This window comes from Accipiter gentilis, chromosome 4 (genome assembly GCF_929443795.1).
Source record: "Accipiter gentilis chromosome 4, bAccGen1.1, whole genome shotgun sequence".
In the NCBI taxonomy this organism is placed as follows: Eukaryota; Metazoa; Chordata; class Aves; order Accipitriformes; family Accipitridae; genus Astur; species Astur gentilis.
The window spans coordinates 19,165,881-19,192,069 of NC_064883.1; the positions used below are offsets into that span (position 1 = coordinate 19,165,881).

At 37.8% G+C, this 26,189-nt stretch overlaps 1 protein-coding gene across 4 annotated transcripts in view; it reads right to left on the bottom strand.

Annotated features, from left to right (window-relative positions):
• The window catches only part of GLCCI1 (glucocorticoid induced 1), a 57,802-nt gene that overhangs the window by 26,267 nt on the left and 5,346 nt on the right, over positions 1-26,189 (bottom strand). For all 4 annotated transcript variants that reach the window (XM_049799055.1, XM_049799054.1, XM_049799058.1 and 1 more), the window contains exons 2-3: positions 11,129-11,280; positions 2,227-2,313 (exon numbers count right to left, since the gene is read on the bottom strand). In XM_049799055.1, coding sequence (XP_049655012.1) covers positions 2,227-2,313; positions 11,129-11,280 — 239 coding nt within the window. The remainder of the gene's footprint in view (positions 1-2,226; positions 2,314-11,128; positions 11,281-26,189) is intronic.

A 26,189-nucleotide genomic window follows, 5' to 3' on the forward strand; every position in this document is an offset into this window, starting at 1 on the left:
GAAGCTCTGCTGTCCAATGCTTTGGAAGAAAAAGCCGAACATTGGTCTGGGGGTCCTTTATGCTGGGAATGCACCCCTCTATTCCCTTGGAAAAGTCTTTACATTTGGCGAAGCTTTAGCAAAAATTGAAATTTGCACGTGTTCAAGAAAGATATTTGGAACTGGCAGCTACATTTGCTAGTAGTTCTGTCTCTAGTGGGCTTTGCAATTTGAATAGAACTGCCACAGGGCATTTCTTCTTCCAGAAAGTGCAGATTACTGTGGCACAAAGAAACTGTAGTGATGGTACTGAACAAACTCTTAACACCCACCACGCAGGCATTAAGTAGCCAGACAGAGAAGCTGGAACCAGGACTTACAGGTGAGGGAAAGGAAAAAGGAAGGGATAAAATAGAAACCAAACAATGGAGACAGACCAGACAAGGAGCTGGAAGGTAACTGAGCAAGAGCTCAAGTAAGGGAAGATTGACAAGAACTTGCTGGATAACGCATGCAGAGTGACACTGGGACTATGAACCCACCAAACTAGAAAAGGCAAGAAAACTGGTCTGAGAAGCTGAAGAAAGGAAAACAGAGGAAGGGGAAGAACTACAAGCTGGAAAAGACAAGGGCAAGTTTTAGGGTAAACAACCATTGCAAAATTTGGATAGAAACAATTCCCTTCCACAGACTCCATTTTTTTCCATTACTGTGTTCTATCAGAAAGAAACCATGAAACCCATTGGCCACATGTTTCTTATCTTTCTCTTGTGGTCAGTCCATAAAGAGGATGGCAACCTAGCACAATGGATCACTGTTATCAAATGGCAGAGACTTGCTTACATGCTGCAGGTTTCACTATCACTGACAGTCACAGCCCTGTGGTAAAGCTGCTTGTTGCAGAACTTGATAGGGAACTGCCAGAAGACGAAAGATGGTCTCTCAGTAAAAGCAAGCAAGCGTTATTCTGGCAATACAGATGTTCTTCCTGCCTCTGCTACAATTCCTTTGTGCTGGTGGGTAATGCTTAAGCCAAAACTTTTCAGACACAACACTCCTTCTGCACTAATTTCTGGGCACTTAATCTGTGATTCCGAGTGCTTCTTCACAGCTGCAGATGAAGTCACCCAGGCAACTGAAGGCCCACGTACTAATAAATCAGTTGTGATGGGTTTCATAACAGGTACTCAAGGAGATGGGAACAGACAACCCTCCTTGGACTGACCTCTCTTTGGCCCAGGTCCTCATCTTTAAAAATGAGGCTATTGTCACCATTGGAATGCAAGATTATTCCATATTTGTCAAATCTGATTTTAAAATTCAAGTAATTAAACTTACATCACTCCTTTTGACAATTATTCTTCCTATCAATGGCTGTCCGGAAGAGGGCTATATATTGCCAGTAACATCACCTCCTCAGATAACCTACACATTTCTTCTAATTTTTGAATGTTCTATTAAAAAGGGAGCCAGGAGAGAGGATGCAAAAAGCCAAGAGTATCAGGGAAAAGTCCCACCCCATGAGAAACACAGTAAGATTCACTTCCTAAAAAGAAAGGTGTAGCTCTTGAAAAGAGGCTGCACCCTTCCTGACAAGGGCATGAGGCTGACTGCAGGCCAGTTATTAGGTACTGGACAGAGCTGGAGTTACATGAACTCTGGACAGAACAGTTTACTGGAACAAAAACTTTGCATCACTTTCTCAAGATGCAAATCCACTTCATTTTTGGTGGGTTCTTTCTAGTTGCAATTGTAGTCTACAGCAAAATACATATGATTAAAGAGCATTTCAAGTAGTCATACCATTACTGTATCAACACTTACCCTCCTTTTCCATTTGTGAAAGTGATGTCTTCTCTATCTCCACCCTAAAACTTGAATGAAATTTCTAAACAAGAATATGATACTGACTTACACTTTGTCTCTTTCAGGAGAGCAGCGTTAAAGAACAGAAAGCTAGTTAAGGTAACTCTGAACAGAAAAAATCAGTAAGCAACAAGCAGCTGGCTCCTCAGAACTCACTCGGGCTACTCGTTCCCAGCCAACACTGTGTAGTAGGCAGGGAGGAAATCCAATAGGCATGAAGTAACCACCACTCTGGAAACAACTGTTACGTTGGGGGTAAAACCTGTTTCAAAAGCAACAGAGGGGAGGGAAAGGGTGCAGTTTCCTGGACTCCAGACAGGGATTAAAAAATACCTTGGGCATATCAAAACTTGAAAGGCTCCATTGTGCAAAACTTCTCACCTCTTTCAGTTGATCAGCACTTCCCCACGATGCTGAGCGCTGATGTGATCTCTTTTCTGCTCCTTCTTCAGCCCAACAGCTAGGTGTCTAGAGGGAAAAAAAAGAAAATGTACTGTACTGAACTCTCCAGGTAAGAAAAACTTACGGCACAAATTAATGCTTTAATCCTTCTGCAGTGTCAGAGTTCAGGCATTACACATGAAGAACAAATTTGAGAATCTGACATGCAGCAGTAATAGTCTCAATAAATAAAAAAACAATGTAGAAAACTAAGGCTTTGTAAACTTGCATTTACAAAGGATGAGACAACGCACATTACTGAAGAAGGGATCAGAGGCCTGACAATCACAAAAAAAGCCTTACCTGGCTACTCCCATCTGCGCTTTGACATCCATTTCTAGTTTTCACTGAGTGGACAGTTTAGAAAACCACAAGATTAAAAAAAATACACAAACTCAGACACCAAAAGCCAGGATTCACTCCTCCCACCTGTCTTTCTTAATCATTGGGCCATGTAATCAATTCCTTCTTGCTAACTCTGACTTGATACAGAGTTTGATACACCTTTTATTATTTTTGGCACCGACCTACATGAGCACAAAAGTGAAGGGCAGGCCTTTTCCAGCCTTGTCTGCAAGCCCAGAAGTTTGAGGACCGTCCTTGGATGTAGGAGCTATAAAGTTAAACCCCAAAGATTGAGAAGGGTCTGGAAGCCAGACCTCCCAACTCCTGTCCTTATTCACCACTAGACAATTACGAAAACTGAGGGTATCCAGCAGCACTTCTGAACAAGGGAGTCAACGGGTGCCAGAGGAGCAATGGGGACATCTAAAATCCAGGGAGAGTTTGGGATATGAACCATATAAAACTCAGAGCTATAGGCAGATACATAAATTTGTGAAAAGGCTTTTTTTTCCCACCAATTCCTACTAGTATTAGCTGAATCTTCCACAATAAGGCCACAAGAAATAAAACTACACCACTGAAAACAATGAGAATTTGGCAGTGAGGTTTTTCAGGGAGGGGAACACTGCCAATACTTCCCCAAGGCAGATGGGACCCCAACCCAGCAGGACAGGTAGGATCTGGGATCCACCTCCCTGCCAGACTTCCTTCTCATGCATGGAAACCTTGCTCCTCCACAGCTTTCCTTGCTCTTGCTTCCTCTCTAGGGTCTAGAAACTTCTGTAGTACCCACACACATAGCAGACACTGTTCTGCTCAGGAAAGAGACTGGGCATCGCCTTGGAGACCACCACAAAACCAGCATCTGGAGCTCCTCACCCTTGCTGCCCTGCCAAGGGAGGTGGAAGCAGACCTCTGAGGCCAGGCCACTCAAGCCAAGCACGCCAGGCCAGGCCTGGTACCATTAAGCACTGAACTGTAGTTTCAGAGCACACGCTATGCCTTCATAATCACTGCGCTGCCATAGTATTTCACACCCTACAGCCCAGCACCTAACTCCTCAGTGTTAATATTTAAAGTGCTAAGTAATTTTGTGTGCACAGGCCTACGTATCCCACTTGTGCTTTCTGCTAGCCCTGCACTTTCCATATTTTTCGGTGGGTTTTTTCTCCATTATTTTTACACCACGAGGAATACTTCCACCAAAGGCCCAGCAAGTTGCGTGGGCGATCAGAAAGCAAAATGGAAAAAATCAGTAACAAAGTTTTTGCTGCATGTTCCCAGGAAAGAAAAAACAAGTCTTAATAAAAGTTAGGGTTCTGTGTATTTATTATATGACTCTCTTTGTGTGGGTCTGGGGAAGAAGCCAGAAGATAATGTGGTTATGAAAAAAAAAAAAAAAAAAAAAAATCAAGAGTGAAAACAGCTATTTAAAACTATGAGAAAAACATGGGAGTCCCTCAGCCAGGCAACCCATGACTCTCATCACCCAAAGCAGAGCTTCTACCACACACGTGCTACCTGTGTGTGCATGCACTCGTTCTGCATTTTAGCGGAGCCATGTTCTAAATAATTACTTGTTCTTGCAGGTTGGGTACTTACCACCTCCCTGAAATTTGTGTGAAAGACACTGTATTGCTTTTAAATATTTTTTAAACACTGAAGTGGTTTGCAGATTTCTAAAGAACTACAGGAAATGGGGGGTGGGGGGGGGGGAGGGTGGAATTTGGTCCTTTTTCAAAATCATGGGCTTTCACAATCTATTACAATTTACTTTCAAATTTAAATTGCTCTTTTTTAAAAGTATTTTACTATATATCAAGTACAGCTGGAACTATACCCTGATACAAATCCAGAAAAACATCAATGCAAAGGGAATTCTTGGAAAATTTATCTTCCAAAGAGTGTTTTCTGAATACAACACTGCTCCATAGTTTGGGGAACAACTCCAGGACAAGGTAGAAACAGGCATTTCAGGTGCTTAAATATTTACCTGTAGTGCAGGAGGGTGTACCAGGGATCACTACAAGCTCATAGCCTTTCAACTACAGCTTAATAAACAGAACAGAAAAGGCATCAAGTGTCTAAAAAGCCAAAGTGAGTTTCTCAACAAAGTAAACTGTTAAAAAACAAAACATATGTAGAAAGCAAGAGCTTGCCTGTATTTTTTAATAAGCACAGATACCAATCCAGATAGCAAGGACAAAAAAACAAACTAATAGCAACACCCTGAAGAACTTCATCAACAACACTGGTGACTTAGCAGAGAGAGGTAGGAATCCTTATATTGCAGTTGATTTAATCAGAAATCAAAAGTAACAAATACATAACATTAATTCACTTAATACTAAATTTTGTACTTTCTCAAATATGCTTTAGCACTCTCTTCCACTCAAATACTATCTCCCTTGAGACAAGGATTACACAGTTGCTTTCAACCTCTGGTAAATTGAGTCAAGTCACAACCTTTCAAAATATACATAAAAGTATCAGTATACATGGGGCAGACTATTTGTGTCCCTCAATTTTATTTGCAGTGTTAGATTACAAATACTATATGATGTTCCTAGCACAGCACTGAAGTCAGGTAATGTTATATTAAAGTGCTATTTATATTGAGATGGAAAAAAAGAAAAAAGGTTAACAAAATAACACAACATAAGCAGTTACTAGAATATTATAGCAAACTAGTCTTCTTCAAACCCTAGAAATTGCTGCTTGTAATATACTGTAACCCACATTATATGAAGACATGTTTTGGGGTTGTAAACCAAACTCCTCATATTCAAGCAAAAGCTTTTAAAAAAAAAACAAACCCAAACAAACAAACAAAAGAACCCCACACTTGCAACATTCAAACAGAAATTCTGCTTTTGTAAGTTTAGCTCATGTATGTGCACCTCATATCTCACTTGAATGTTGTAATTTACATCACAAATAAGATGGGAGGTATACAGCACCCTTGATATTTCACAAAAATTGTTTTCACATATTTATTTACAACTTCTACAAAACAGGCTTATCCATGGAAGCCTTCATTTGAAGCTGCAAGTGTAATTCCTGTATGTTAGAACATATTAAAAAAACAGTGAAAGTAAAAAAAGTAACTCAAAACTGGATTTGAAGAAAAATTTCTAAATCACAATAAACAAAACCAAAGTTGCTGCCCCTCAAGTCAGAAACACAGTAAGAGAAGTCATAGGCACTATCTGTGAAACTGGTAGTATTTCAGAGTTGAACCAAATTTACAGCATCACTTAAGTATGAACTGAACTTCATGAAACTGAAGGATTATTCCTGAAAAACTATATTCGGAAACTAAGATTTAAAACATTTTAGAAGGAGAACCTTGAAAACATTAAGTAACGCATGCTGCAGCTTCAAGAGGGGAATCGCTGGTATTTCGAAATGTGAAGATTCGTGGTCCCAGTTTCAGCTGACACAATGCTTAAAGCACGCGCATGGGATAGGACATGCTGAGAACACCACATCTGTTTGCTCTCTTCAGTCTTAACGTACATCACAATTACCATTGTTCCAACTCACCCAACCTTGTAGAGATTAGCATTTCTTCCAACACGCCTGGTAATTTTGCCTTGCTTTTCCACCCATGTCAGGGATATACACCTACATTCTTTCCACTTCATTTAGATCAGAATGGAGTACCAACCTACCTAAACCTAGACATAAGACTGAATTACTCTAAATAATCTCACATTTTATTGCCAGCCTTTCAGTCAAATTACTATATCTAGCCTGCGTTCCAGATTAACTATGTTGGGGGATGGGTGTAAAGATTAAGAATACAAGTCTACGTTTTACAGGGGAAGCAATGTTTTCGCAGAACTTCCACATTCAAAAAAAATGCAACAGCACTAGAAGATAAAGTCTTATGAGTCTCAGATGTTTCTAAAGCAAAGGCCCTCTAGAAATTTTACAGAAAGAAATGGCCTAAAGAGTTCGAAGTTAATTTGACTATAAGTGATGACTCCTCTTAAACATCAGACAGGTTAAGAAAAGTTAGAATGATAAATTCATAGTTATATGACACATATCGCTTCCTCCTTGTCCCTTCCACCCAAAGTACATCATTAAAATATCCCATGAAAGCAATGATAACTAATACACCAATGAAAAAGCTTCATGTAGTTGAGCCTCCTGATGTTAATTTTTAAGCAACAAAATTTCTACCCAAAAGAAAACAAAACATTACTCAGGTGAATAATGAGAAGTAACGACATTAAAGCCTTGACCCACACACAAGAACAACAAAAATATATTTTAGCCAAGCATTCCAGTTTAATAACTCTGCATTATTCTTTAGATTAGAGAGTAGTAAAAATTCTGAAAGGCATTTTGCAAGCTTTCTTCATTTCTGTTTGTGTAATATGTAATTGCCATGTACAATGAAAAAGGCATATCCAGGCATATTGGAATCATTTTAGTAGTCAGCTGGCGGGGGAGGGGGGGGTTGTTAATCACTGAATCATATTCTGCTCGGTCATTTGCTCTTTTCTTTGTATTATTTAGATCGAGAAAGACTACACAGACGAACTTTAAGTGGCAATATCTTTTACATCAGTATCATGTTTATCCTTAATCTCTCCTTTTTAATGCTATAAAAATCTTTTAAATTATTTAGCTACTGCCAAATAATTATATTAATAAACTATGATTATCCAAATGTTTCTGAAGATTCTGAGGTTAGGCATAACCATTTCAACATTGAATTATTCCTTACACTAGGAAGGGGGGAATACTTACATGTATAGCATGAAGGAGAAGTATACAAAATTGTTCCATCAGTGCTCCCAATAGAGACTGAAAAAATGGGGAAGGAAGCTATACTGAGTTTTAAATGGCCTTAATGAAAAGTTCAAATTTACTGAAAAGGAGAGGAGAGTAGGACAGTGGAGGCACTCGGGAAGGGGATCACAAAGTATATCAACACGTATAATAACTTCCTATAATAGTAAGTTTCCCTACATTTCTGAATAAATTGTGTACCTTGCATTACCCAAAACTTGCTGCTCCTTAAAGATCAGCTAGTCATATGCACATGCACACATACACACACAAACATAAACGCATGCAGAATTCTGAGAAATATATAAATTCTGTATAAATGTCACAATGTGTAGTGTCATAGTATATTTTTCCAAAAGCAAACATAACCACCTCACTTCTCTCCAGTGCTTTCAGTCAAAACACTTGAGGTGGGTAAGTGGGACACAGAAACATGAACTATAGTTACTATTCTCCAGGATGCAACAGAAACTAAAACAAACAAAATTGTTTCCTCTAAAGAATAAGGTATTACTGAATTCCTTTTTAAAAATCCTGGTTTAATTTTGGAGAAAGAAGAAATATTTTATTCATGAGCACTACACAGGTTCAAAGAACTTAAGTGGGAAACAAGGACTTGGAATAACACTCATTAAAGGTTCACAGTGGAGACCAGAATCTGAATTATTTTTTTTACATACAATAATTCTAAGAAACCTGGAAGAGCCATAATCACCGCCTTCATGAAACTGCACAAAATTTGGATTTTAAATTAATGTTTAATTAGGGACAAAAAGTACCCTTGAAAGAGAAATAATTATTCCACCTACAATGGAAGTTATACTGACAGTATTGTTCATGACTTCAGAATTAAAACAAGAGATAATTTATTCTCCAGTGAAACATGCTCATACAAAAAAAAAAAAAAAGATTTATTGATTTTTGTTATCTTTTTATTTATTTTGTTTGTTACCATCTTCCACTCTGCTAAGCTACCAAGCACTATTATTTTTAGCTACTGTAAACTATATGAACTCCCATGAGCTAAACTGTTACCTAGCCAACAGACATGAAGTAGTAGAAGTACTTGTGCTGGTACTCAGGCAAAGAGCAAGGTTTTAATTTAATTTAACTTAATTTGCCATGCACACATCCTATCAACAACTTGGAACTCATCCTCAGTTCTTGAAATTAGATACACTTTAAACTACACAGAGCTCAAACAACAAAACAACCTCACACAACCAAAACATAACTAAGTCAGTATTTTATGATGATCTACAAGTCTCCCCAGTGAACATATTATTTAAAAAAAGAACACCTAGAATTCGCTGTGCCAATCACTATACTTATTATATTTTACATATTCAGATAGTCCTGAGTACTCAAGACACATGTTTTTCAACCTAACTTAAACACTGCTAAATGCTTGATTTTTGCATAATTTGAATAAAAAGACAGTTAATATAATTCCTTGTTAGAAGATATCCACACAAATCCAAACCACAAAACCTCCCTGCCCTTATCACATTGAAGTAATACTACAGCTTGTAGCAACAACAGTACTGCCTTTCCTCTCTGTTACATTTGATTATACTGAAAAGGTAAAACAACTTTTTTGGTTTTTTTCCTCCCTGAACTTTGTTTCTGAATGAGGCAAAGGGTGGCAGCCAACAGGTCAAGTAACCTAAACACCTACTTGAGCTCACTAGGAAAGCAATTCTACTGCCAAATGCTTGGAGCTCAAATATTTATAGAACAAGTTTGTTTCTCTTTTCTGTAACTAGTGAAAAGGTTTGTTTGTGAATGTTTAAATATTCTAAAATTTCTATTCAGAAGGGTATTTGTGAAGTTTGGTATGGATATATGTTTTAAAAGAAGGGTTAAGAAATACAGTAAGTACAAAGCATGCTATCAAAAACTCTCCTGAATGGAAATTATAGTTTCAAAACATAAAGACTTTCAAGGCATAGTATTGTGAAAGGAAGGCACCTTGGAAATCCAGGATGAAAAGCTTTTTAGGTAGATCTTTCATGACAGTAAAGATGACTGCTGCTGCTGCTTCTTTTTTTGCTAAAACTAGGTAGCTGGTTTCAAAATAAATGCATAGGACATAAGGACAGCATTTTCTTAAAGGTCCCACCACAGTTTGTGGAAGTTTCCTTAAACAATTTTAATCATCAGATTCCCTAATTCATTAAATAGGATTTCTGGAACATATACACAGATCATTTTTCTTTTCTAAGCATTCTACACTTCTCCTTCCCCCATCAGAGGACTTCCTGTGTTGCATGTGGAAAATTATTTTTACATTCTAACTTGTCCTAAGAAATTCAGTATTACAAAAAAAGACTAAAACCCAGAATCAATTTAAAGAGCTGCTGCATTTGCTCTAAGCAATGGTGGCAGAATGGGTGACAAGAATGTGGCAAGTCAGTAGAAACCAAAACCTATACACCTACAAGTGAAGTTATGACAGAAAAATCCTTGATATTTTAAAGGTATCATGCCTTGTGACAACATAAGCTTCCATTAAAAACAATTCTTAATGGCAAAAGAGAGTTATAAGCAAAAGGCAGGATGTCAGAAGTACCATTTTGCTTTGCAGGACACCCATGATAACAATGGACCAGAATCGTGGCACAAGAGATAGAAAACTGATTTAACTACACAGCGTGTAGATTGAAAATACAACCAAAGATAGATAGTTTCTTCTAGTTTCCAATTTAGTTCAGAACCCAAACTCAGATGACTTACTCCATACCCTAATAACACTACTGAAAAAACAATAATGCAACTTCTTTGCTAGTAATTTGGGGTTTTTAGAATTTTATATGTATTTTTTACCTGTTTGATAGTGATCATCTTTGTGGGCAACAAGCTCCAGCATGAGGAGGAATCAGGCAAGAAACAATGTCCACTTTTCTAGCCAAAGAGGACCAGAGGACTATGAATGCCACAGCAGCCTACCTGCCAGAGGTTCCTGCTAAGGACAGAGCCCTGAGGAGGATCCAAGGGTATCAGGCCATAAATAATCTCAGTAGCCTTCTCTTTGTAGCTGGTGGTCAGGCTCTTGTTCTGATGTCTGGCTTCAAGAGACAACTCTTTCACAGAGCATTTTTATTTGTCATTCTTACTACTAAGCAGCAGAGGGGACATCTCTAGACCATACTGCATGCTCACTCCCAGCTTCCTGTTCTGGATTTCCCCTCTAGTGACAAACTGATCAATTCTTCTTAACAGTAACCGCTCTCCTTCTCCTCCCCCCCCCAAAAAAATACACTTTTTGAGACCCAGAGATTTATTAACATCTTTAGTTTGTCAGCCACTACTATTATGAAATCTTTTTCAAAGTAACACTCAGCACAATTTTGCCTATAGCAGCTTCAAAATAAACCAGATACAAGGCTGAGACTGAAATCTGCTTATTTAGCCTGAACAGATCTGCCCACATATAGAAAATTATTTTTAATAACTGTTTTCTAAAAGCATAAAAATATTATCTGTCGCATACCCATGTTACTGAATTGACACTGGTTAAAAAAACACCACTGTAACCTATTTCTAGGGCTTCAAATTTATAGTAAATTAAGTGAATCCACATTTCTTCAGAATAAAGTTGAGCTAAGATTCCAGAGCAGGTGATAGAAGTATTATCAGGAAGACATCAATTACACGAAACATCTCTGTTGTCTTGTTTTACAGCTTTTACCTGAGTAGATTTATCTTTCATACATGAAGGGTAGTGTACGTGGGGATCACGTGGCCACTGTCCTGTGAGGTAAGGTCCTGTTATTGTGTCCAAAGAAGAAGTTCGCCTTATGGTACCAGAAGTTCTGATTTGCTGGGATTTTGGCCTGTCCACTGTAGAAAACCAGAACAAAATCGACAAAAAAGTCAGGCTAAATTTGATGTGAAATGTTAAAAGCTAGCTATGACACACAATGGCAAGGACACATCAGAAACCTTCGCCTAAATGCCAAGCTGAAAAGGAGGCCATCACGTCAAAGCAAATAACATTAGACAAAGGAGAAAAAAAAATACAGAAGGGGGAACTTAACAGTTACCAAAAACAACAACGCTTACAGTGTTCATATCCGCAAAGAAATGGGCTACTTATGTGGCATATTTTCATCAACAAAAAAAATCAAGCAAATTTAAATACAGTGATGACACAACTCAGGAAAGCCAGACATACAGAAACAGAAAATATAACATAGTATCAGTATTGGGTTACTGTGTTTTGTTTTTTTAAGTCAGCGTGCTTAGCTTTCTAAATACTAGAACAGGTATCATGACAAAAATTATGATTCTTAAGAAGATGCATATCTGACCTCTTGCTATTTACAAGATCCCAATACAGGCCTTAGCAAGCTCAAAGCGTCTGACTGCGTATTTCCCTCTGACACAGCTCAGGTCAAGGCAGCTACCATGTTTGTCTTCACTCATCACAGCGCCTGCAATCTTTGACTCCTCCCTGTACTTCTCTCCCCATACACCTAGATCATGGAACCCTTTCTCCTGCATTTCATTTGGAAAGCAGAGAGCAGGGTGATTCATGAGATTGATGTGGGAAAGAACACTTTTACAGCATGCTCTCTGGATCATCTTGTTTTGTCCTCTAGGCGAAATTACTTCATATACTAGTTTTCTAGACTTCACATAAGCCAACCTAAGCCCTACATTACAGCTACTGTCTATTTTGCTCACCCCTACTACAAGAATTTTGCAAGCGAGATTACTTTCAAGTTAGTCACATGCTATGCACTGATCTGACCCACCAAAACTCTACTCACTGCTCAGAACTTGAAAGCAGACCTGCTAGCACACTTCCGAGCCCAAACATGGCCACTGACCTCCACCTGCATTTTCTCTTTGTGCATCATCTAGAATTGCTGGATCTCAAAAGGCAGACTCCATCATCAATGTTTTATATAGCATTCAGCACAATGATTAGGGTATAGCTTGCACTAATACAGCATGCTAATAGTATGCTGTATGAACGTGATAATGTTAAAACAGACCATTTTAAAGAAATGTAGAGCTGCTTCATTAGCTACTTAGTTTAGGTGAAGCCTTCTAAATAATGCTGTGAATTTAAAGCACGATAGTGTTATCATGTTGCCTTTGTATAATATAGTTGTTTTGACTGCCTTATCTATAAATCAAATCCCTACAATTTCAAACAGATCTATCCTCATAGGATTCCAATTGCGGCAAATTTGCATTTTAAGAAAGATTTTTGAACTATTAAAGGTAAAGAAGCCTGAAATGCAAAATAAAGGTGACAAATTTTAAACATGAAACCAGTATTTACATTTGTGCTGAAACACAAGTGTACCTAAAGGGCGCATACCTACAAAGCATTCTTCCAACCTTCACTGTCATGCTATGGCACTACACTACTCTCTCAAGTAGACTGAATTTTGAAAATTTCTCCAGAAGTTCTGTTCATTGATACATATTACATGCAAAAAACTATCAGGAATTTGTTAAATATATAAGTAGTTAAGTGTGTTCTAAAAAAAACTTTTAAAACAAGTTAGAGACCACATGAAGACAAACTGGCAAGACAATGTCTGAAGATGAGGAAATAAGGACTAGGCATACCTTCGCAAACGTTACATTTAAAAGTCTTGCTGCAAAAAGCCAAGAAAACACAAGCCCAAAACACAACCGGAGAATGAACTACAGTCTGTGTCTTATTCTACACCCAGAGGAAAGGCAACAGCAATCCCATCATTAATAACTCACATAATTGCATTACAACTGAACGGAAACAAACACCACCAAAAGTTACTACATTTATATTTTTCCATGGTAATCTTGGAAGTGGACTGCAGGACACTGTCAAACCCTAAAGCCAGGAGAAGGAAAGTTCAAGATGCAGTCTCGTAAGTCCCTACTACTCTTCAGTATTTCTTTGAATTACAGGAAACAAACTACTTCTCAACTGCATAAACCAATCCAAGTTAACACTAATTTAATGCCAACCCTATTCCATTGTTGTCTGCGTTCCTTCCATCTACTTTGAGATGGCATGCACAGATGTGTGAACCCACTTAGTGAAGTGATTCACTGAGTTAAACATAAAGAAAGCTAAAACGTACCCTCAAAAAGTCATAAATACATGGCTTTCCCCGTTATAGGCAGAGTTGGCATAATATAATGGGCAGAAACAACCACAGGAGAGCCATAAGGAACAGGGCTGCAGCAGCGCTGAGGTCTGTTCAATAACAGTTTCAGCTCTCACCCTTTTATGATATATCCTTAGATCATAAAAAATAAAGGAGAAGGGATCTGTAAGCATGAAAATTGAAGGAACTTCTACAAATTAGCATTTGACAAATTGTCTTGTACAGTAACGTACTTAAAGATGACAGGATACCGCGGAGAGCAGCGTTGAACTGGACCACAACAGTGGTTGCTCAGATCAGCTTAAATTGTTTTCTAAATATTAAAACTGTTCTCAGGATTCCTTTCTTAATTTTGCTTTTTCTCACCTCATTATAAGTCTGTCTTCCTGCTACTCTAGAGAGCTACTACAGAACTTTCACTTCTCCCCAAACTTTCATTACCAATGGGATTCTGATGCTACTATTATGAATATCCTTCTCCAGTCCTAAGACTTTCTCTGGATGGAAACCTCATGCTCCAGCTTTCTCACAGAAGCCAAAAAAGAAAAAGAAAGAAAAATCCAGCAAGTGCCATCTGATACCTGACGCACTTCAACAGCTCCTGAAGTTAGCCAACAAACTTCAGCATTCAGAAAGGCTTCATCAATATTCAGAAATTTCTAAAATTACAGACTGAACAAGTAAAGTTAGGAACACAGCACTTAAGCAGCATGACATTACTTGAAAAAGTTAGCTTGAAATTACAAAAGCAAGATGTATGCTCATAGGAAGGCAAAATACCTCATGTGTTATTTAAAATATGCCACAAGTTTTAATGGCATGTATATAATGGCTATTGCTACACATCTCTAATTATAAATGATCTTATGCAAAATGACACAAGGGTCTACCCGAATACTACAGCTGGTGAAATTTGGCGTGATCTTACCTCCCAGCAGAAATCAACTAAAATAAACTCCATGAAATCATGAAATTATGGTTCTGCATGCTGCATTGAGAGCCAAAAGAATTCTAGTTATACCACCTAGACTGACTGAAAAAAGGTTTCCATTTCTCTGCCAGCAAAATGTAATTTAGTAAGAGACTAACACATGACAGCTCTTTTGAAAAGGACATAGGGCTCAAATAAAACCATCTGCTACAGCTCTAAAATGAAAAGACTGCCTTCCTGTCCAACACAGAGGCAGCTAACCTGCACATGTTCACAGTCCATTTTAGCTTAAATAATGCTTTCTGCCATGCATGCAGTGAGGAAAATCACCTGCAGCAGAGGAGCAAGATTGACAGCTAGTATTGGTACCATTATAAAAACTCCTTCTGCTAAATCTACCAGAGCTCATCTGTCAGCATCTTTTCTTCCCATCTTTTTCAGCAATTAGCAGATGCAGTTCAAATTTGGCCAAAACTTTTCCGCTCACATCCTTACATGGATATATCCAGCTTAAAAAGACTAAAATTATCCTAAGAACTTCTCAGATGACACAGATTCCTCTCGAGTGAAAAACATGAAATAAAAATAAAATTAATTCTTCCCTAAAACTAGGAGTATTAATATTGTCATCTCATTATCGATGTCAGCTAACTGTGACACTTTCATGCCAAAATGCTAGACAACATTCTTGCAGTAGTATCTTGATGTTTTGTTGAAAGTTCACCTACTAACTTAAACTATTTAGCTGAGACAGCCAAGTCATGACACCATGAAATACCAGTACTAAATTCCACAATAAAGTTTCACAAAATGTTGCTTCTCTTCAGTTCAGTTACTAGCACTATGCAGAACCTTTTGGTTCACCTTCAGAGCTACTAGTGAAATGAGTCCCAAGCTTAGGTCTTATCCATTCCTAAAGAATTTCAGATTTTACCATGGAAATGAATAACTTCAAAAGAATTTTTTCCAAAAATACTAAAGATTCTTGGAAGGACTCACTTTGGTCTGCTTAAGACTCTTCTCAAGAGCCCCAAAGTCAGAGTTCAAGTAGTCTGCCTCGAAGGAGATACAGAGACTAGATATCACATTACGAAGGAGTATATCAGGTATTTCTAAGATATTCCTACTATAGATGACAACAAATTTACTACAAACCCAATGATTCAGAAGTGCCTATCTGAATGAAGTACATGGGAAAGCAGCATGAGAAATGATCAGCTAGAAATGGAAAGGCGAGTATTAAGGAATGCTGACCCAGAGCGACCAAGAATGATGGCCCAACACTTAGGTCATGGTTACCACAGCAGCGGCTGCTGCACACAGGTCTAGTCAAAAATCCCCTCTTCTGTTACACCTTCTACAAGCATGAAAAGGGATACCTCTGCTCTTGCTTGCTTCCAACAATGATTCCTAGAGTACTGCAAAAGTAGACTTTCGTATACAAGAGGAGGCACAGTCTCTGAAGAGGCTGGTCAAGGGGTTTTTTGCCTTTTTGTTTTTTAAGCGAGTATGTGGTGATACTGTACTGATTCCTGAATGTATATTTGACTGGTCTTTCCTGCTCCAATTATCTAGGCAGATGGACAAATCAGTGCATGTTTATTTGCAGAATTTGTCTCTATGACTTTGTGAGGAAAAAGATTGAATAATGGGGATTTAGAGGCCACTCCAAAAAATATTTCCATCTTCATTCTTAAGAAGGCTTTTCTCTTGTAACTGGAGCCAAAATCTCTTAAGAAAAAGATTAATGAGGGATCTGGGGTCCCTAGAAGTTTTACTCCACAAGATAGATCTACTGGCTCAAAAGACATTTCCCAGTTGCCAGTGACTGATGGACTTTTGTTTCTGACCCAATCTGCAAACCAGTGGAATGACTGCATTAACAGTTCAGAGTGGTGCAGAACAACAAAGAGCATACTGTTTGACACGTACTGTTCATAGAAAGTAACAGAAAATAGCATTTTAAACAACTTAAAACCCACAACACCATAATATGTAATTAAGCAGAAAAAATATGAAGTTATTGCACTCTTTCTTCTATAACTTCAAATTAAACAAGCTTAATCTCTTTAGTAGCTTAAAACAAAGCAACATACTAGCTTTTTCAAACACTTAAAATGCAGTACAGTGCCTTGCTACCAAAAAGATATTTCTAAGAGGATATAGTAAGACACAGTAATTTTAAGTTACCTTTTCATACATCTCTAAAAATACTGTATGTTCAGCTCCATAAAATGTCTGTCTTCATGATGTGCACCACACTGGTTTTGATTCAGTTGTACCAACTTTAGAAATTATTTCCAAGTTTCTATTTTTAGAAAGCAAGACAGAGGATGACTAAAAACGAAGGGGGATGACATTCTGAAGTAACTGTTCCAAACAGACCGACACAATCCACCCTAATTTCTTTTCATTATCCGTAATGTCAAACCAACCAAAGGCACAGAACAGCACCATAATCTAACCAAGGCTCCAACAACCAAACTGAACAAGCAGAAAGCAGTCCACTTCATGAGATCTGAGATCTTTTCAGAGATCCAGGCCCATGAATGATGTGCTTTCTACATCCAAGATTCTTTAGGGGAGGAAGAAAGAAAAAAAGAAAGGACAAAAAAAAAAAAAAAAAGAAAAAAAGAGGGGAGCCAGTCTTCCACATAGGTAATTTTACAGTTTGGTAGTCAGGGCAAATTTGGTTTCGTACCTGACAAGGTTTAGGAGAATTCAAACTGAACTGCATGAAACAACAGGTCTATCAATACAAGAGGTAGCCTATACTCAGAAAACAAAAGAAACAAAACCAGCTTGATATTTCAAAGGAAAATGGTAGACAAAGACCCACAGTACAGGTTTTGGGAATCAACTATACTGAGTTATATCTTTTATAGCCATGACAAAGCCACCTAGAAAAGGGAAGTGGTCTTCTGATTAGTCACTGAATCCAACAGGTAGATCAAGGGAGGTTTTATACATGACTCTTCAAGGGCATACAGCTCTACTTGCCAAACTGCACAGGAAGGTGCAGTGCTCAGAGCTAGGCTATACATACCCAAAGGAAGAGGGACAGACGGATGAATCTGATTAGGCATATGAATTTCATTGGACCTACTCTCAAAATCTTGAGTTGCCTATGCATGTATGTTGAAACACAGTCTCTGCCTGATGTCCCTATTTCACCCAACTACAGGTCAAGTAAAATGTGACTACGCATATCTTTCAGCAGTCAGACTTTGTTCACAGCAAAACTCCCATTTAAAATCAACATTATCGTCAGAGATCAAGATAGAAAGAATGCTCTCATCTCAGCCAGAAAAGTAAACAAACTATAAGGAAGAAAGTTTCAGGTCTCTAAAACTAAGTTATTCTTCTAACAAAGATTACCATTGGCATGTATAGGACCTGTATACAAAAGATGAAGCATTTAATAACACAAAAGCCTGCTTTGTTCAACAGATGTAACCTACACGTTTGTACTCTAACAGTATACCAGGTAGGTAAAACACTAATTGCAAACCTTTCAGATTTTTAAGTATTTCACATTTTTAAAAGGTATTTTTCTTTGTAAGGTTATTACTTCAAACTTAAACACTACACAAATACCTAAATTTAGTAGCATTTAATAAAGTACCTAAAAAATGTTCCTACTGTTAGAAGTTAATATTGATTTGAGATCAGAAGCTAAGTACTTGGGAAAAAGAGCACACTGAAACACACAACCAACCATTAACTGTTGTGCACTTCTGCAGGTACAAAGAATTTTCTTCATTTTAGTTTATTTAGATCTGTTGAATGATAAATTTATCCAATATTGAGAAATGAACTGGGAACCAAAAAGAGCACTAAAGCTGTTTGGGTTTTTTTTCTTCCAGTGTATTAATAATTAAAATTTGGAAGGAAATTATAAACATGTAGTTAATTCAGTAACTACAGATAATACCACCTTTGTTGAATAAACTTGATGACTCTGAAGGGATTTTTGTTGTTGTCATAATGATAATACTTAAAATTTAACAAAATGTTGTAGAAAAGGGGTTTGTACACCTTTAATTTCACTTTCCATCAAAATGCAGCTGTACATCACTGTGAATAAAAAAAAATTTAAAAAATCAGAAGGCATGATTCACCATTTTCACAATCAAAATACGCTAAGAACTGTAATCAATGCACGGTAGGCTATACAATGCTGTCATAATGATCACCAATGATTAGAGAGAAAAAGCATTCTCCTAGCCAGAGCTAATTATACTAAACAAGAATAATTTTTTTTCTGACAAAAATACTGAAAAATAGAAATGTAAACCAAGATTGAAACAGATTGCTTAAATCAGGCTGCCCAACTTTGCTGATTAAATAAATTATCTTTTCATTATCACTTAAGTCATGGAAACAAAGGACTAGAAACAACTTCCTACATCAGGAGCCCAGTTCTCCACAAAACACACATAATCACTTAAAAAGAGATTACAAACTCAGTCTTACAGCACCTGCGTATTTTGCCCCCATGACTCCTACTGGAAAAATGATCCAGAAGGCTTTTTTTCCCCTGATGGTTTCAGGCCGCCTTATAGTTTTCCACATAAACATTTACATTGTCAAACCAATCTATCCATTCACGTCCTAGCACTAACTTCCAGTTCTTCCTTTGCACCTCTCCATCCCTTTCACCGCACACTTGGATTCAGGGAATTGCGGTTTTATTCAGAGTAGATTTTTTTATCATCACATGGTTAAACTCCTAACCTAGTAGTCCGTCTCGAAGTCTGTTCCAATTTGATTTTACCCTTCTCAAATTGCGGAGCACCAAAACCGTGTGCAGTATCCCAGATGATGTCTCAGCAAGCCCCTGTGCAGCAGGTTGCTCATTTGTGCAAGACCTGACCTGTGCCCAGTACTTTTTCAGTCTCGTTCATGTTGGCAGTTTAGAGATCCCGCCATCACCCAACTCCACCCTCCAGCATTTTCAAATTATATGCTTCCCCTTAGAGGAAAACATATTCTGCTCAAGTACAGCCTCACATACATAAATCAAGATTTTTTTACTTTTAAATCTCACTTTTAAAAATTATTACTTCAATTTCCAAGGTCCTTCAACCCTTCTTGCATAATCTTCCTGCATACTAATTAAACCTCTCAAAATTCATCAACAGTTTCATCACCGTAATTTTAAAATTTGCCTAAGCAGATAAGATCTACTTCCTGTCTAGAAAAAAAAAAAAAGTTCTCTTATCAAAACCACCAGGTTAGCATGACACAATTTGGAAAGCTCATTTTCCACTTTAACATTTCTCCTTGCTTTCCACCACCCCTTAGAATTTCTTCTGAAGTTTCACATATAGCTGAAGTTAGACCAACATATCTCTGTACTTTAGAGCTGGACTGAACATTTTTCACATTCTGAAAACATCAGCATCATATCTGCTAAACTCGGGTATCTGTTCTCAGATGGTGTCACCTCCTATTCAAAAGACTGCCTTAGAAAGTTGAAGGTAAGCATGAACTTCTTGAATCCTGCAATGGAGATCACTGAATTGACTTTATTAAAATATGCGATCTGTATTTATCAGAGTCTTGGTAATTCCTAATTCCAAATTACCCTCTCCCTTAAAATTTCTTTTTTTTTTATATCTTCCTGGGTTAAAAATCACTGTCCTTATTGAGAGTTGATTACTTATACTTTGTCCTGGTGAGCACAAAGCATTGAATATCTGTGCTATTTCCTCTGAGATTTTTGCCACTGTTCCCTGGAGTTGATTTTGAAACCATACATTCCAGCAAATCAGTCTCAGATCACCCTTAATCTTTTTTCTTGGTACCGAATGGCTGCAACTACTTTTTCCTTATTTTTCTATTTGCATGTTTCTATTGTCTGTCTCCAAGCATGAAAAGTCCAAGTCCATTCGCGTTTTAACAATTCTCAGCCAAGATTCACTTTTTGATTGATAATGGGACATTCTTTTCTTGGTTCCTCCTCCTGTTTCTTGCAGGCTCTCTGCTTATTTCTAGCAGCCTTTTTGAGGTAAGTTTCCATGCAATCAGATCACATCCTTGAGTTTTTCTGACGTTTGAAAGATTCCAATTGTGTTAACACTTTTCATTAAAAGAGATTCTCTCTGTATTCAAGTCAGAGCAATCCTGTTTAGCCAAATTTTCACACGACTTCCTTCTGAAATCTGAAATTTTACTCCAGATTTGTGAACTTTAGACCATACCTCCATGTAGGATTTTTTTTTGCTGTATATGCATGTAAATTTGCATGATTAAAAAAGGCATAGCTGTAGAAAACAGGTAACATTTAGTGTATATACAGTGCCAGCACACCCATTTCTTCTGCTTCTCAGAGATTTTGAGTTGCCAGACTTCGTAATTCCTATTCTCAAGGCTGCCAAACTGAGTTTCTACTGTAATTCTTGCAATCTAAAGTTCTCCCTGCATGCTCCAACTTCATATTAAAGGTTACACACACCACTAAATAAAATCATGAGACTCCAATCATCTTAATAGGCTAGTGACTTCTTTGGAAGAAATTAAGGTAGATGTACACAACAGTTTCACAAAATTATTATTTTAAACAATATATAGACTGCACACTTCAATACACGACTTTGCAAGCATGAGTGTCTCTGTTTCTATAGTAACGCCCAAAAGTTATTTGGATCTTTCAGCGTGGACCACCTCTGAAGTTGACTATGTGTCTCTGGTCACTTCCTTGTACAGACGTTTCTCAAATACACATTACTTTTAAACGAGCATGAGTTAATTATATTTTTGCCCATGAGAAATTTTTCTCTTCCAGATTAGGACTTTTTCTTGTTCCCCTTGAAAAGAACATCAAGTATTTCAAATTTATTTTATGGTTTCTTTGGAGGGGAAGAAAACATTGCAAAGATGATTATTCAGGGCAAGGTATCAGGTACAACAAAGGAGCCACAAAAAGTGAAATATGAGAGAAAGCAGAGTGTGAGAGAAAGGATGTGTAAGGGTATTCCACTATCAACTGACACAATTAAGCAAACACAGCTATCAGTTAAGAATCAGAATTTTAAGACCTTGAACATAAATTTAATTCTGTGAAGACAGCTTCTCCTTTAACCTGGCAGCTTCCCAACTACTGTGTAAACCTAAGTTTTATTCTGCATTCTTCAGCAGTTAGCTGATATTTTTAGAGTCATACTGTTCAAAGTCTGTTCCAGGACACTCAGCATAAATCTGGGTTTAATTTTTAGTGAGCAAGCCAACTCTCCATTACTTTGAAAAACAGAAAGTTAAGATATCACGTATAACAGAAAGATTTTGAATAATATATGACATACTGGATATGGAGGTGTAACACCTAACTGCATAGAGTCAACACTGCAAAGCCACTTGGGTTTTGCAATGTACTTTCCAAGGCACCAGACTCCAGAAAGACTAATTAGCTGACATGTGGCGCTGAATTTAAGCTGACTCCATATTTGAGAACTGCACTCACCAAACCCTTCCAGAGCATAGACCGCATCACCCTGACACCTGCTATAATCATCAGCATCTTCTAGTCCTACTGCGCTAGTGAGCTCTGCCGTGACGTGCAGAAGGAGCGGTAGTGAGACCATGTTAAATACCAACAGAGACCCACAGGTCTTGTAGAGCCACTCACTGCCTCCTCCACGCTGTGTGTCTCAGTGGCCTGAGTTCTGGAAATACAGTGCAAAATTTTCAAGGTTTATCCAGCACCATTTCTGATCCAGCATGGGTACAGCGCTTCATCTAATGAAAGCAACTGTACTGTTATCCCTGGAAGTATGTTCACAAACCTGCGTGTTTATATCTGCGCTTAGGTAACCCGCTCCCAAATAGCCAATGGCTGACTGCATGTCATACTTTGAAGAAGTGGTCTTTGTATTTACAGGCTAATTTCTGCAGACTAGGATTAACAGAATTAGCTAGTGATTGAGGATTGAATAACCAGAATTTGTTTTCTGGTAAAAACACAATATTTCCAAATCACAGTTTGATTTCCAAATGCTGACAGATGTCAACAAATTTATTAGAGTTTTATTTTTTTTTTAAGTACTGCAGCCTAAGCACCTATATTAAAATGTATAGTTTTTTTCTAACCATGAAGCCTTTTTTTAAAATGTAGATATACAGGTAATCCAGCTAGCCAACGTTCACGAAACATTTCTATCAGAACTCCGGAATAGGCACTGTACACCAAAACATAGGAGATTAAAAGGCACACAATATAACTATACCCATTCTGCCATACATTTAATTGGTTCACAACCGAGTGGTTACTGTTACAGAAAACATTCCCAAAAGACAGATTTATACTTACTAAAACAATATTAAAATTCATATAGCTACAGAAATGAGTTTCAAGTTTGTAGTATGAATGCCAGTGATCTTGCGATGATCAGTCAAGCCAGTTAGATATGAGTGTTAACTCCCGAAATTCAGAATTGTGTCTACAACTTATCTCCTTACTTAATGCCCGGTGGTGAGAGTGTAGGAAAGGAGGATGAAGCTAACCTTGTTCAAACAGGTGACTTGCACTGTTCAAAGGAATGAAACACTTAAATTATTATTCCAGTTTAGACTATCTCAAGGCAGAGTGAGAAGAAAATATTCTACAGTGGATTTTAAATTATTCAGAAACCATGATGAACTGCTATCATTCTGGTTTTAGTAACCACTCTTACGAGCAAAATACGAGACACATTCTTCCTAAAGAGGAAACAAAACGTGTAGTTTGAATAAAACTAGTTTCAGGTTGTGCAAAACAATTAGCACATAAGAACCAGGTTAATCACTCATTTGTATTTGATCCAGAGAACAATATCCACTGCAAACAGCTACTCCTCAATTTCACACTAGCAGCAGTGAAAGTTAAATCCTTATAAACACCAACATCTCTGTAATTGTTTATTGTTAGGGCACATGCAACACTGAATAAAAGAGTCTAACCAATACAGTATCTTGCACTAAGGTTTCAAAACCCAAGCTCGTACCATTTCATGACCTCCTGGGAAGTATATATTGTCTCCAAAGCAGCAATATCCAATATGGAAAGCTAATTAAGAGATCTACTCTACCACTACAAAAAATGAAAACTCTCCATCAAAACTATCTTCCATTGACCCAACATCAACTGGTTAGGTTAATCCCTATTTACAAATTGTATGTGCAGAAAACAGTTATCGCTTTAGTGTAGACACCCACATCTTCTGCATTTTGTTTTTGGGGGTTTTTGCCCCCCTGTCAGAGAAAGCTAATCTGTTTTTAAAAGGGTGATAGTCAACAGTTTGGTAGGACACAGCAGCAGCAGCAGCAGCTACTAAGCGGTGCAGATACCAAAGGAGCAGGGAAGGTGCACAAGAGAAATGAAGAGGACCAGAGCAGAGGCAGTATTACAAGGCCAGAGAGAGCAGGCTGAGGGCACTCCCCAGCATGGCCCCACTTGGCCTTGCTGGGTTTGCTTCCCAAAGATAAGACTTCCAGTAGCTACATGCCCTCTCCTGTCTTACTAACAGCAGAAGACATAGTCTGAGCAGCAGCATCACCAGACAGTCCAAGGGGACCACGTAGGGGAACAGCTCTGGTCCTAAGTCCATATCCACACAGCTGGAACAGCAGGAAAGGGTTCCTGAGAGCGCATGATATTTCAGTTTCAACCCTGGGTGAGTGTCTCTGTTGACGAGATCCTAGCTTCAGAAAAATAGGAGCTGGAGAGACTGACTCGCCATTCAAAAGGATTGACATTACACACTGTATCATGATACTCTGTGTGGTAACCATACTGCAGAAGCCTCAACTGTGATCCCCTTCAGTACCCATCGGCTGGTTTCAAGCTCTAGGATTTAATTTCCAATTCAAACACAGTCATAAAACAAATTAGTGTTGGTGAACTTCAGAGTCAAACTTTTGAGAAGTAGTAAATACACACTTGAAATGTAAGAATTACATTAAGTACAAACACCCAATTTCCTTCACTCTAACCTCCAATTCTTTTAATTTTGCAATTGCCTACACCCTAAAAATGGTGACACAAAGGAAAAGGGGATAATCACAGGCTGACAAGTTGCTGTGGATGTATCCCTTCTAATGATGAGATGTAAATATTATTTTACTTGCCTGAAAATGCCTTAAACCATTGTTTAGACACTACAGGTTTACATGGGAGGCAGCATTGAAAGAGAAAGAACTCAATGCATTTAAATATTAACATTAAAGCAAGATGATGATCATTAACAGAGTTAACTATCTCAAGCCTTGAGCAAAGTCTTCCAATTACGTATCTTTACTACAGGGTCCTTTTCTTCATCAGCAGAACTTTTTAAAAAAATGCTAGTCAATGTTTAAAACCTACTATATTAACAACTTTTCCTGAAGTATGCTAAATCCACTGAGAGCTAAGTATTGTGTCAAGTGTTGGCAACTTTTTTCCTCTGCTGAAGATATTGACAACTGATTTATACAGGAACTTTCATTTTTCACGGCAGGGGCGGGGGTGGGAAACAAACTATTACCTTCTTCAGATGAAGATAATTACTCAACTGATGAAGTCCCATAAAAAAAGTATTTCAAATATTCACTTAAACTGAAACATTGAGGAGCATAGACTTTATTTCCAATAGGTTATGCATTGTTACAACTAATGCCTTCAAGTCCAGGTTGAACTGAAATTTCAGAATTCCTGCATCGGTTCTCTTTTTTTTCCATGATGCTATGTAGAGTAGTAGCATAAACCCCATTTTTAAAATAACTAGCTTTCCACTGTGAATTTTAGCAATATAGCAAAGCTCAACAACTCATTATGTGTCGTCTATACTTGGCAAACACTGACTTTTTTGTAGGATTCTAAGATATATTCCATTCATCTACCCTCCCTGCATTTTAAGACAGATTTTAAGAACTGCCGTTCACCCCACACCATGGGAAAGAAAAGGACAAAACGCAGGAATCATGAATTTCAGAAACCAAATTCCCGTATTAGCCACTGTTTTACTATGCATGGATGCTGGCAAGTAACTTCAGTTTGGCCATATGTTACACACCAATACTTGGTTACGTCCAAAGAATAAGAATTAACGGTCAGGTAATGATTTAAAATAGATATATACATATACTTTGTAAGTTATTTTTTCCATGGGGCAGGGGGGTGCTTTCTTAGTAGCTAATGCCTTGCTACAATACCATTCAAGTCAATGGAGAAAATACCTTTCTATTTTTCTTTCCTGCAGTTGTTTCAACACCCAAAAGAAGCTTAATTAATTTGTCTTATGAAACATATTTATTAAGGGCCTCTAATATACTATTCCCATTTAAAGTGATGTTAAAACATGTAACTAAAAAGCCTCTGAGTTCAAGGCAACTGGTTCAAATTTAGCCAGTGTCTTTTTATTTCGCCATATTATATTCCAATGAAAGCTATTTTGGGAAGAGAGAGGGACAAAGCTGGAGCAAAACTGTTTTGGCCGTACAATTATGGGAATACTGCTATTATTCAGGCATCAGGAAATAGGAAGCGTCACAAAAATTACTTCCTTACCTACATTTGTTAGAAATAAAGGAAAGATCTTCTTGATCTCTGGTATAAATGCTTGTGATGCCAAAAGATTGGATGGCTTGCATCCAGGATATTAAAACAGTCCCTGCCTTTTGAAGTCTGAATTTTGTTTTTTTTAAATACTGATATCCCTTACAAGTCTAGAGATCAGCAATATTGTCCA